The sequence below is a fragment of the Nesoenas mayeri genome, assembly GCF_963082525.1.
Source record: "Nesoenas mayeri genome assembly, chromosome: 21".
In the NCBI taxonomy this organism is placed as follows: Eukaryota; Metazoa; Chordata; class Aves; order Columbiformes; family Columbidae; genus Nesoenas; species Nesoenas mayeri.
In genome coordinates, this window is record NC_137571.1 from 2793347 (window position 1) to 2806842 (window position 13496).

At 54.3% G+C, this 13496-nt stretch overlaps 2 protein-coding genes and 1 long non-coding RNA gene across 3 annotated transcripts in view; all 3 read right to left on the reverse strand.

The window, feature by feature from the left end:
• PIGV (phosphatidylinositol glycan anchor biosynthesis class V) lies at window positions 1-5559 on the reverse strand. The gene is made up of 3 exons (XM_080357632.1): window positions 5267-5559; window positions 2140-3276; window positions 1-387 (listed from the first exon to the last, which is right to left on the reverse strand). Exons 1-3 carry the CDS (start codon window positions 5444-5446, stop codon window positions 97-99), a joined length of 1608 nt encoding a protein of 535 aa, XP_080213758.1. The 5' UTR covers window positions 5447-5559; the 3' UTR covers window positions 1-96.
• Window positions 5560-5626: 67 nt separating this feature from the next.
• LOC308048468 lies at window positions 5627-8314 on the reverse strand. Its single transcript, XR_013923138.1, has 3 exons — window positions 8254-8314; window positions 6617-6744; window positions 5627-5796 (listed from the first exon to the last, which is right to left on the reverse strand). It is a non-coding gene; the product is annotated as an uncharacterized lncRNA (long non-coding RNA).
• A 768-nt stretch (window positions 8315-9082) lies between these two features.
• The window catches only part of ARID1A (AT-rich interaction domain 1A), a 54380-nt gene continuing 49966 nt past the window's right edge, over window positions 9083-13496 (reverse strand). Inside the window, exon 20 of the mRNA XM_080357413.1 lies at window positions 9083-13094. Within this exon, the coding sequence (XP_080213539.1) occupies window positions 11370-13094 (1725 nt within the window). The 3' untranslated portion in view covers window positions 9083-11369. The remainder of the gene's footprint in view (window positions 13095-13496) is intronic.

The window sequence follows — 13496 nt, forward strand, 5'->3', positions numbered from 1 at the left end:
AGAGACAACAGCACCTTTGCAAATACACCGAGGATTTTACAAGAGTGAGTTTTGATTCTGACCGGTGGTTCTGGACCCATCTGTACCGACACCCCCCTATGTCCACGGCAAGAAGTTGCAGTGCAGAAGCAGCCCCAGCAGCCAGTAGGACAGGAAGAAACCCAGGACGCACTTGCTGAGCGGGGTGAGGAGGCTCCAGCGGCTCAGCAGCCTCAGGACGGGGTTCGCAGCAGCTCCGTCCCCGCGGGGACCGGGACGTTCACCCCCAGGAGACGCCGGTTGCCCATCGGTCCCTTCGCTCCAGAGCAAAGGTTCGTGTTCCTGCAGCAGGTGAGCGGAGAACCAGTACAGGATGGGAGAGGAGGAGCCGAGGAAGCGCGTCAGCACCTGCACAGAGCCAAAAATCACAAACAGGGACTGAAATACCGCGGCGTCGGCATCTATTACGTGGAAATGAACCCCCCCCTCTGCAAAACCCGCCTTATTTATTAAGATATTTATGTCAAAGCCAAGTGACGGCAGGTTTGGGACAAGCACGGCACCGAATTGTCACCATCACGCTGAAATCCGCATCCAGAGCAGCTTCATTTATAGAACGCAGAGAATCATTTAGCTTGGAAAAGACCTTTAAAATCATTGAGTCCAACCATAAAGCGAACACCGCCAAGATGGAGAGTTTCCCAAAACAGTCCAATTTCCTGTCAGTTTGAGCAATTAACAATTCAATTTGCTGTCAGCTGGAGCCATTCTTCTCCTTTAATATTTGCTAAGATACTAAAGTAGTCCTGGGAGGACTTTTTGGGTTTGTTTGTTTGAAGATTGGGATTCTAAAATGTGTATGGGAGAAAAACCACACAAACAAACCACATTAAACATCCTTCTTGGAGGATGTAGTAGGCTATAAAATACCTGAACCAAAAATGATTATGTCATTTTTATTATAACTTGTATTCCTGCCATATAAATTAATTGGGTAGCTTGGAAAAATTTTGCGTCCCATGTTAAAAAGGTTAAAAACGGTGAGGGAATGAATAGTGCACATAACCATGATTTTAAGGCAATATTTTGTCAGAGGGGGTGAAAACCTTGAAGCGCTTCCCCCCCATCCTTAGCAGAACAAAGGACCTTGTTATGCCTTAAACGTCTGGTCTTTGTTACTTTGGGAGGAAGAGACAGAGGACACCTCATCTTATCTTTCCCAAAGTTTTATGGCCATGAAGGCACCTTGGAAGATAAGGACAATTAACAGTGTTGCTGTGAAGGGCCTCATGGCCTAATTGGGATGATAGAGATGAACCATCTTTCGGACAACCAACTACCAGAAGAAACCACCAACCAACAGCTACCCCTGATGGGCAAGACAACTCACCATGAACTCTCCCCTAGTTTGAAGACCCCAGACCCATTTCCAGAAGAGTCTTCCTAATGAGCATGAAGAGTGAGCAGAGGGAGGAGATGAACCGCCCTGTCCTATCCCACATGTAAATGAACCGGGTTATAAAACAACCTCACTATGATAAAGGTGGGTGGTGTGTAAATCTTCAGCGCGTCCCCCTCCAGGGTCCGATGGACCTGTGGAGTGGTGACATCTTACTCTCTCTCTCCCTTTCTCTGATATCTTAGTTTTCCTCTTCTCTTCCTTTTTCTTAAACATATAAAATAATATCATTTTAAGTTCTGCTGCTAAAGTCCTGTTAAATTCTGTATTACAGTTTACTAATTGTTGCCAATCCACCGTTTTTAGAAGGGGTTTTGTTGTCAATGTATTGATAAGTTTTGTGGTACTATAACATACTTTTGCCAAGTCACTGATTGCTGTAATTTTTATACTACCGTGTGCTTTTAGTAAATTCATAGTTGGACCCCCGGAGTGACTGTCTGTGATTCACTTCGCATCGCCGCGCAGAACTACCCGCAGTTAACTCACACCTGATCTCATCTGTCGAGTCAGGGCGCGTGTTGCGTTCAGAGTTAACTCATCCCTCATCCCACCCGCTGGGACGGGACGGAGGGCTTTGGAAACGCTTTGTGGAAGCCGCTGCAGCGGAGGAAAGGCACAGCTGGGCCACGCGGCGCTGTGACCGTCACCTCCCCGGCCACCGCGCTGCAGTCCCTCCCGCGCGTTGCTGGCGGTCCTACCTGCACGTGCATGCAGAAGAAGCCGAAGAGCAGCAGGGCCGTGGCGTGGACCACGTACACGAAGACAGCGGGGCCGCAAAATCCAGTGCTTGGTTTGTTTTCTTCTCCGCTGCTTGTTCTCTCCAGACCCAGAGTCAGGCAGCGCCGCGGGTTCGCGCTCACGTAGGTCCAGGCAGCCCAGGAGCTCAGGAGCGTGACAGGCAAAGCGAGAAGGAAATTGGGGATCTGCCTGAGCTCGAAATAGCGCAGAAAGCCAACGTTCCAGTAAACGTCTTGGATGTAGGGATAGACCGCGGGGAACCGCTGGGAGCACCAAGGGGGGCGAGCCCCGCGCGCCCCCGCCAGCCGATACCCCTTGTCCAGGGCCAGCTGCAGCAGCGGCTCCGGGACAGCCCGCTCCACGCTGGGCACACAGAACAACGCGTAGGCGTAATACTGAAATACAACAAAAGGCAAAAAAACCCCAGCGCACGCCACGGCTGAAGATGCGGCGCTAAGGAGCTGCTTCCACAACAGCAGCGATCCCGAGCGCAGCCGGAGCCGCAGGGCCAAGCGTTTGGCGCAGGAGTAGAGGAGGAAGCCGGCGTTGACGACCCCGTTGGCGCGGGCGCCGGTGGCGAGGGAGAAGAGCAGCGCGCCCCGCCAGCGCTGCCCCCGCTCCAGCCGCCACATGGCCCCGAACGCCAGGCAGCAAAACATGCTCTCCGAGTAAGCAGCCGCCAGAAACACGTTGGCAGGGCTGACGCAGAAGAGAGCGGCGGCGAGAAAAGCCGCCCTGCGACAGCGCAGCACCGCGCAGCCCAGTTTGTACAGCGCGGCGGCCGCCAGGACGGCCAACAGGGAATTGAGGAGCGCGGCCGAGAGCAGGAGGCGGCTCCGCAAGCGCAGCAGCCGCCGCAAAGGCCACAGCGCGGCCTCGGCGCCCGCGCGCAGGCTCAGCGGGTACAGCGGGAAGAAGGCGCAGTTGTGCTCGTACAGGTACCCGTGCTCGGCGATGAAGAGGAAATGCTCGGCGTCCCAGCGCGACAGCCCGCCCAGCAGCCGCTCCAGCAGCAGGTCGGCGGGGCCGGGCTCGGGGAGGCGAGGAGGGGAGAAGGCGTCTGCGGCGTGGTCGGGGATCAGGAGGTTAAACAGAGCCTGGAGAGAGAAGAGAGGGTTGGAATCCAGTGGAGATCCTGGTGAAAGGTGGGATCAAAGTGTCACTGGGCAGTGGAACAGGGTGCCCAGGGCGGTGGTGGAGTCACCATCCCTGGAGGGTTGGACAGATGGACATGAGGTTCTCAGGACATGGGGCAGGGACAGGGGTGGCGGAACGGGTGGAATCGATGAGCCTGAGGGGCCTGAGGGGCTTTTCCAACCAAAACCTATCCTATCCTATCCTATCCTATCCTATCCTATCCTATCCTATCCTATTCTATTCTATTCTATTCTATTCTATTCTATTCTATTCTATTCTATTCTATTCTATTCTACCCTATGCTATTCTATTCTATTCTATTCTATTCTATTCTATTCTATTCTATTCTATTCTATTCTACCCTATTCTATTCTATTCTATTCTATTCTATTCTACCCTATTCTATTCTACCCTATTCTATTCTATTCTATTCTATTCTATTCTATTCTATTCTATTCTATTCTATTCTACCCTATTCTATTCTACCCTATTCTATTCTATTCTACCCTATTCTATTCTATTCTATTCTATTCTATTCTATTCTATTCTATTCTGTTCTGTTCTGTTCTACTCTGTTCTACCCTACCCTACCCTACCCTACCCTACCCTACCCTACCCTACCCTACCCTATCCTATCCTATCCTATCCTATCCTATCCTATCCTATCCTATCCTATCCTATCCTACTCCACTCCACTCCACTCCACTCCACTCCAGCATCAAGCGGGAGGACTCCCGGGTTCCAAAGGGGACAAGGGCAGCACAAAGCCAAGCTGAGAGATTTGCAGCGAGGACACCCAGAAAACTGTGAAAAGGTGCCAACAAAACCCTGCGGGGCGTTTACACCTGAACCGATCACATCCAGCAGCAATGCCCGCGGAACGGGCGGGGAGCGCTGCCCAGCCCCGCGCTGGGGCTCATCGCACTGCACATGCAGCGCTGGGACCCGCTCTGCTGAATGGGGCGTTACCGGCCCAGCTCACGTACGAGGGAGAGCAAACAGAACCAGAGGAGGTTTTCCTGGGGCAGACTGAGGCAGAAAGCAGCAGCTGCTTCCCCGGCCCCATCTCCAGCTCAGCACACACCGCGGGGTTTGTATCGCAGAGAGGAGCAGAAGAACATACACAATCTGCCCGCAGAGCTCGTGGTGCTGAGCACATTTTAACAGGCGAGAGAAAAACCCAGAGAGCTCACAAGATAGGGGGTAAACAACCTAATGCATTGTAATGTAATTCCAAATGAAAATATGTCTACAAAAATCCCCCAAAGCCTCGGATGGTAAATTGTGCAGATTAACCACATGTAGGCTGGATGAGTCCCCAGCGCTGGCAGAGGGAAAAAAGGCCACGCTGAACAAATTGGGACTAAAAGCCGCACAAAGCCGCCGTTTGGCCGCCGAGCGCACATCTGGCCCGACCAGGGCTCTGGCGCTCGTACGCGGCGTCTTCCATCCCGGCTGCTGGTTCCGCCGATGGTCACAGCGGTGGCAGCGGGGCCACAATCTGCCGCTTGGCTCTGGCCGCCGCTGAGGAGCTTTTTTGGGCTGGTTTTGCTCCGGGAGGGCCAGGGCCACAGTCGGACACTTCGCTGTGTGCACAGGGAAGGTGGAGCGAGAACCAAGTTCTCCCAAAATCTCTGGAAATGAGACTTGGGAGGAATGCACAGGAGATTATTGTTCCTCTCCTGCAGATAAACGGAGACATCACCTCCTCGTGCTGTCAAACGTCTTGCAACAGCGGTGTGAAAACACACTAAGTTATAAAGAAATGGCTGTGATTTTACCTAAGAGCAACCTGCCCCGCGGCTGCGGCTGCGCCGCTGGTTCTCCAATGGAAACCGATCGCCCACCCAAGGAGAAGCAGCGAACTCAGAGCCCAGGGCAGGACCGACCCGGGCAGAATGGGAGCAGCAAACAAGCCATGTGGCAGCGTTTGTGGGGACGGAGACTCGCCTGCAGCAGGAGCGCCAGGGCCCTGCAGCGCACCGCGAAGCGCAGCAGCTCCCGCAGGAGGGGGTCGCCGCTCACCGGCTCCATCCCGCGCTCACCGGTCACCTCCGTAGGTCGCTGGAGCCTGGGAAATCCTCCCTCTGTTTTAGGAAACCTGTATTGATAACAAGAGAGCGCAAACATGGAAAGAAAGTCACTTGTGACAGAGATCACAGCCCGGGGCTCACGGGCGGCCGGGCACGCGGTGTCCTCCCCGCTCTCTGCCCAGATTTCACCCCCAAACCAAAAAAGGATTGTTTCAGGGCGGCCTCCACAGCACCGACCTCGTGAGCTCCATCAGATCTGAAGGTTTCTCCAGCCCCTTCATCGCTCTGAGACGGCAACTCCAGGATGTGATGCTCACACCGTGCCCCCCTCACCACCCAGAGAGCCACCAAGATGCTGCAGGGAGTGGAGCATCTCCCGTGTGAGGAAAGGCTGAGGGAGCTGGGGCTCTGGAGCTGGACAAGAGGACACTGAGGGGGGACTCATTCCTGGGGATCAATATGGAAAGGGGCAGTGTCAGGAGGATGGAGCCAGGCTCTGCTGGTGACAACCAGGGACAGGACAAGGGGCAATGGGTGCAAACTGGAACACAGGAGGTTCCACTTAAATATGAGAAGAAACTTGGGGGTGAGGGTGTCAGAGCCTGGCCCAGGCTGCCCAGGGGGGTTGTGGAGTCTCCTTCTGTGCAGACATTCCAACCCGCCTGGACACCTTCCTGTGTAACCTCATCTGGGTGTTCCTGCTCCATGGGGGGATTGCACTGGATGAGCTTTCCAGGGCCCTCCAACCCCTCACATTCTGGGATGCTGTGACAGGTGTTTCTCTTCCACCCATTCCCTGCAAACCTCACCTGCGGGATCTGAAGCACCCTGGGAGCCTCCCTGCTTTCATTTCTATATATTCTGATTGATGTTCTGGGAATAGATATGAAAAGCACTGGCCTGGAGCCAGTGAGGCAGGAGCTGCGACGCGGCTTTTGAAGACCACGCGGTTCTTAGAAGACAACGCGGTTCTTCCATCGGTTCTGCAGCCGCCAACTTGAGAAGCACAAGAGCTGCAGCTCTCGCTGGGTTCTCACTACACCACATCCTGCACCATTTCCCACCTTCCCGATCCAGCACCTCACGATACATAAAGATCCCCAAACCCATCACCTCACGATCTAAAAACACCTGAGTTTTTCCTATTCCTGTTTTACTGATGGGGAAAAAAAACCTGGCGGGTTAAGAACTGCAGGAGAGAGCAGAAAGCACGAAACATCAGCAAAGCAAAAACAAGACCCAAAGACGCTGGTTCATGGTTCCAGACCTCGGCTACAATACGCGTCCAATTCAGCCACATGCAGAAGTTTGGGGTTTGCTCGTATTCTCCTCTTGCTCCAGAGCTGCAGCAGCTGGTGGGAGGCGCGTTCTCCCGAATCCGAAGCTGCAACGTTACTGTAAGAGTAACAGCCCAGCTGTAAATTCTATTAAAGCTCATTCGCAGCTGCAAATCCTATTAAAAAACAGCGGCAAAAAATCGTCCCAGCGCTTCAAATATGTGCCGTTCTGGCAGAGCTGGGATGATTCTGCCCCAAATCGCACCTGCACGGGTGGAAAAACGACTTGAAACGGCAGAAGCGGGTTAAAAATATTTCAGTAGGAAAAGAAGTGAAGTGTTCACGAATAAAGGTGTTGATGGCTCCGCGTTCAGCGTTTCTCTTTGCTCTCAGGTGCGAATTCTGTTCTGCTCGCTCTGGAAACGGGGCTGAGAAAAGGACGAGCATAGGAACGGAATAGGCGCCGGGTAAATGATCACGTACATGAGAACATGAACTCGGCGCTGTGCGGAGCCGCCGATGTCCAGCCGGTGGCAGCAGGAACTCACCACCGAGCCCCTTCCAACCCCCGCAACCTGGAGCGGGCACCGGATCCCTGCCGGGAAACCCACCCAGAAAGCGGGGGAGAAGCGGCTCGGGCGCCTCCTGCTCCTTCTCCAACCGCCGCGGGGTTCGGGAGCAACTCCAGACATAGTTAAGAACCCGTTCTAACCAGGATGCACAAGAAATAAAGCCGAGTTTTGCGCTGCTTTAGCGCCGTTCGTGTGGCCCTGGAGCTCTCGGCCTCGCAGCCGCTTCCCGTCCTGCCCAGAGGCGGCGGCCCCGGTGGCAACGGGAACGTTTGTGCGTCTTTTGTGATAATTTGCGAACAAAACCTGCGCTGGGTCAAACGCGACCCGATCGCTCGGCTGGACGGGACGGAGCCGCCGCCGGGGCTGCGGGCACCGGGGTCGGGGTGGAGCGGGACGACACACCGGGCGCTTCGGCTGTCACCGCCGCGGGCGGACTCAACGGGCCCCGCTCCATAAAGCGCATCCGGAGCAGCGGCCGCTGGGACAGCGGGGACTCGCGCTCCGGCCCCTCCGGGCGGGCTGAGCCGGGACCGTGTCCGAGCGACCGGGACCGTGTCCGAGCGGCCGGGACCGTGTCCGAGATGCCGGGACCGTGTCCGAGATGCCGGGACCGTGTCCGAGCGGCCGGGACCGTGTCCGAGATGCCGGGACCGTGTCCGAGCGGCCGGGCCGGAGCGCGGGGCCGTTCCCCTCGTTCCCACGGGCCGGGGATTCGCAGAGAACGAAGCGCTTAACGTGTCCGTTTCGAGGCTCGGGGACAATGAACGCTCGTGTGCCCGTTAACGGACCGGTCCCGGGGCTGTGCGGGACCAGCCGGTGCCGGAGCAGGACGGGCTGGCCCGGGCAGCGCCGGTACCGGCCGCAGGGACCCGTGTTGCTACCGGGACCCTTCGCGACGGCCCGAAAGCCCAAACTCGGCACAGGTGGGACCCCCGGACACCGCTCGGTCCGGCCGGGCCCGTGTCGCCGGTACCGGGGAAGGGTCCCTGGGGGGGCGGGGCCTCCCGCGCAGGGGGAGGAGCCAAGACCCCGCCCCGCCCACCCGCTCCCCCCACCTGCGCGCCCGCCGCGCGGCTCCCGCGCCGGCTCCATCCCGCCGTCACCGCCGCTTCCGGCCACGCCTTTTCCGGCGCTGCGCGCGCCGCGTCACGTGGGGGCCGGGGGAAGGGGCGGGCGGCGCCATGTTTGTTAAGGGCGGGCGAGGCGGCCGTGGCCGGGCGGCGGCACCGCGGGTCACACAGCACCCAGTAAAGGGCTTGGTAACTAAAGGCAAAGGCAGCAGTAAAATAAGGCACCCGGCTATCGCTCCTGGAGCTGCCAAACCTCCAGCGGAACCGCACGGCAGCTGCGGCTTCACCAAACCTGCCAACACACCGCGCAACAGCCCAACACCGGCTTATCAGGGTCCTGTTGATTACTTACTGTTACCAGAGGAGGGGCAGGTTGCACTCAAGATCTCGTCCAGGTGATGCTGCACACATGACTTTTTGCTTCACTGTCACTAAGCTCGGCTTAACCAAGCTTGGCTTAACCACAGTGCCAGGTCCGGTTCACGCTGCCACCGCGGCAGCTCTGGGCTTAAAACCACCATTCCAGGGTATCAGCCTGACCATATAGGGTTATTTAGCTTTGTTTGTAAAGCCCCTCAAGCTCATCGAGTCCAACCTTAACCTAAATTACCCCATGTCCTGAGAACCTCATGTCCGTCTGTCCAGCCCTCCAGGGATGGTGACTCCAGCACTGCCCTGGGCAGCCTGTTCCAATGCCCCACAGCCCTTTGGGGAAGAAATTGTTCCTAAATCCAACCTGAGTATCTACTGCAGGAAAGAGAAATAAATCCTCAGCGCCGAGCGCTTCGAATCGGGCTCCGGTTTGGGAAGAACTCGCGTTTTCTCCCCTCGCTGGTTGAGACCAAAGAGGCGTTTGGAGGAACATCTGCGGAAATGGAAAACTCTGGGTCAAACCAGACCAGAGCACCGAGGGTCTGCATTGCGGGCAGAGATCAGGTACAGCTCTCAAAACAGCCCGATTACAAACTGTGAACGCCGCTTGTTCTTGTTTTACTGATTCCTTGTCTCTCCCGTTTCCCTTTTAACCATTTTTAAAGTGCGAGAGGTGCAACTGACCAACTGCTTGTACAAATACCGGTCAAACGGGTCCTTAGCACCACTTGTGACTATTTTTTCCCTCCCGAACGTTTCGCTCATGATTAAATTCACCAGAAGCTGCACAAAAGCTGCTCACGTTACCTTCGTCAACCTTGCTGCTGAGTCTGTTAAAAGAAAATATGTAACATTTTTATAATAATTGAATCGGACTAAACGAAGCTCCTGGAACACAGAACTGAATCGTCAGAGAAGCTGGTTTTAAATCGATGAGCTCGTTGCAGTTGCAGCTCCTGCTTTTGTTATATTTGAGGATAAAGCTTCAGGCTACATAAAATATCTACTTACTGACACCTACGAACGTGCCGATTTTCACCTGAAGAGCCTGAACTCGGGCTCTGTCCGCTGGAAAAGCCCGTCCTGCGAGCGCCGGCCGAGTCCAAACGCCCCCAACAACGTGGAGATAAAACAATTGCGAGCGGAACGAAAATCTTCCATTTCACAGAAGCGAAAGGGAACGGACTCCCCGCCCTGTAAATCCGCGCTGAGTCCAGCCTAAGCAACGCTAAGCCAGACCTCCATCGCTGAGACAAGCCTAACGGCGGAAGCAAAGCGTGGGATTAAGGGCTCCGGAGCAAGACGGGGTTTTGCCGTCCCCGAAAAGGCTGCTGGACGTCCCTGAGGTGTCTGCGCTGACCTGCACCATCGCACCTACCGGAGCCGAGTGCCGACATGAGCTCCTCGTGCTGCCAGGAAAGAAAACCCTTACAAACATCTTACCAAGATTTAATGTACATTTATTCTTAACACGTGGAACATATAGTATAAAGATTTCATACTGAATAAATGATATTCATTAAGCCAAAAAAGGAAAAAAGGGAGGAATTTACATCAAGTTTTTTAGCTACATCGTCTGAAATACAAATATGCAGAATTCATCACTGAAAAATCTCAATTGTGTTTCTTCATCAGGAACTTCAACTGAACCTAGAACTTTTTCACACCTCGATTAGAAAGAAAACAAAACCAGGAAAAATAAACTATAAGTTGATTGGCTGCTGAGACAGCAATGACTTTATACACAGAGACCTGTACAGCATCCTCCGGGGAGGGATGTCTGGCAAGAGATTAAATAATTGTGTCTCGCTTTTGCAGGTCATCAACTCGTTAACTCCTCATACTAGAAAGGGGGAGGGAGAGGGGGACAAAACCGCGAGGGGTCTCAGGGTATGTGCAATGTACAACGTCATATATATATACACACGTGGCAGCGTTCGGGCTGCGCCTAAAGGTTAAAACCAGTTCTAAGAGGTGATCTCAGGGTTATTCATACAATCAAGGAGGAAGAGAGAAAGAGGTCAGGGTGTTGTAGGTTCACACATGATACTTTGGGGGAAAAGCCTTTTTTTTTTTTTAAATTTTTTCTTCTCAACATTAACTAAAAACATTTTTAAAAACTACAGCTTGCTGCTGAGTCAGCGTCTTTTTTTTTTGTTTTGTTTTTTTGTTGGTTTTCCTCTTTTCCGTGTGAGACGTTATTACAGTATGTTTTACAGCTTAAGGTGTACAGTACATGGAGCTCTACACGCTACTGCACGGGCCTCCCTCCGCCAGGCTCTGTTCACAACCGCTAACTTCTTGGTTCCTGCAAGACAGATTGTGAACGCACAGCGATAAACCACACAGAGTTCAGCAGTCGCTCGGTGTCCTTCAGAGTTTTACCATTAAAAACAGTTAGGAAAGTGGTGCCTGTCAATGTGATAACGCGGCAAAGTCGTTTTTTTTTTTTCCCCAAACTCACTGTAAACGACAGTAACTTTGGTTAAAATAAAAAAAAAAGTCTTCTATGTAGGCAGAACTTTGTCTCCTTTAATAAGGGATTCAGGACAAATTTGAAGGGCAGGGGAAGGGGAGAGGGAACGGGGAAGTTTCCCCAAGGGAGAAGCAGGACAGCGCGGGGCAGACAGTGGATTCTGAGGTGGTTTTGCATAAATAAAGGGCAACAGTCAGTTTTTCTAAGTTCTCCACTCACGCACACGCACACGGGGGCTCGGATCCCACAGCTGTCATGACTGGCCAATTAAAAACAGTACGTCACAAATCACTTGTGATACCAAAGAGTTCATCAAAGGCGACACGGAGATGTCCAACAGCCGCGACTCGTATAGCGTGAACTCCGAGTGGTTCTCGTCCACCTTGGCCAGGGCGAGCAGCGCCCGGGCGGCTCGGCGCATCATGTCCACGCTCGTCGACTCGAAGGGCGGGTTCTGCATGTGCATCAGGCCGGCCTGGCTCTGCTGGAACTGCGTGGCGGCCAGGCTGTCCTCCAGAAAGCCCAGCAAGTTGCCAATGCTGCCCTTCTGCACAGCGATGGCTCTGGCGGCCAGGCTGTCCCCCTGCGCCAGGTTGGCCAGCAGAACCACGGCCATCTCCCGGCACACCGGGTTCTTTCTGTCGCTGAGGAAGCGCACCAGGGTGGCGTACAGCTTCTCCAAGCGACTGAAAGGGGGAGTCGCGAGGATCAAATCCACATTGTTGTCCTGGATGCTGAGTTTGCTGAGTGTTTCTAAAACCAGTCTCTGAGGGGAAAGGACCGCGTTGGGGCCCAGCGTCGGGAAGGGATCCTGGGCCTCCGCGGATGGACACACGGCCCAGTGGAGGAGTCCGTCCAGGATGGGCAAGCAGATGCTTTCCGGGTAGGGGGACAGGTCCAGCTGGCCAGAAATGTTGGCCAACGTGACCAGCGTGTTTTCACGCAGCATCTCCAAGCAGTCCCACCACCACTCCACCTTGTTGCAGCTCACCCCTTGGTCCTGTTCCTCCTCCTTCTCGTAGGTCAGGGGTGCCTGTTTGCGTTCCGGATGCTTGTGGTGCAAGAGAATGAGTTTCCCTAGAATCAGCAGCAGCCCGGGGTGTTTGGACATTTCAAAGTCATTGCCCGGTACGAACGATAAACTCCTGATGATGTTCGAGACGCAGATGCAGCGCTTGGCCAGAGAGTCCTGCCAGTCCAGGATCGTGCAGAGGGGCGTCTCATCTTTACTGTGAGGTTCGTCCTCCAGAATTTTTATATTTCTGTGGCTCTGAGCCGGACTAATGCCAAAGGGAAACTTGCCGCTTTCCTTTGTCGTTTCCGAAGCTTTGAGCTCTTCCTCCTCCCCGGGCAGGGACCCGGGACGAGCCGAGAGCATGTCGTCCATGGTGGCCGTTATCCTCTTCTCCGAGGAGCTGTCGGACGGAGCCGTCTCCCCGTCCCTCGTGCTGGGGCTGATCTCGGCCGCCGAGCGTTTCCTGGCGCTGGCGGCGCAGGGAGCTCGTTTATGAGTCAAAGACAGCTCCATCTTGCTCTCAAAGTGGGTCTGGATGTGCTCGGTGGTGTCTCCGCCGCCGATCCGCCAGTGCAGCAGCCCGCTGTCGAACTCCTGCACTCGGCCCAGCTTGTCTGAGTAATCTACCACAAACGGGTCGTTCTTCTGCACAACCTTGACTGGAAGCTTGTCAAATTTACTAACTAGTTTTTCCGCGTTGATCTCTAGAGGTGCTTTGTCCTTGCTCGAAAACGCAGCCTCCTCCTCTTCCTCGTCCTCTTCTTCCATCTCACAGTTCATGCTCCGTGGTTCATCATCCTCCTCCCCTTCTTCATGAGAGGAAGCTGAAGATTTACGGAACCTTTCGGGATCTAATAGTGTTCTTTGCCCTGGGTCTCCCACCTCGTATTCCTTCAGGATTCCAAAGATCTCGATCAGGCAGCGCCGGAAATATTCCACCAAGAGTTCCAGCAAGCCTGGCAGCTACAGGGGAGAAGAAACACAGGAGGGAAAGGAAGGAAAGGAACAGTGATCAGAAAACAACTCAGGCCAACGTGAGCAACTGGGAAAGCGGGGCATAAAGGGCTACGGATTGAAGCAGCGATGATAATGAATGGGTTCTGTAATAAACTGATTGCAAAAGATCGCCTTCAGTCCTCTGAGAAAGGGAATAAAGGCAAAACCAGATACTGACTGTCAGTATCCAAGCTGACACCCCTCCACATACATGTACCCGTGCGAACACACACATGTACCAGCGCAAACACACACGTACCCGTGCAAACACACACGTGCTCTTGGTTTTCTCTCCCTTCTGGTGAACACACGGGGAGGGGAGGGGCAGCACTAACCAGAACAGCCATGAGCGGTATTACCAAGCAGTTC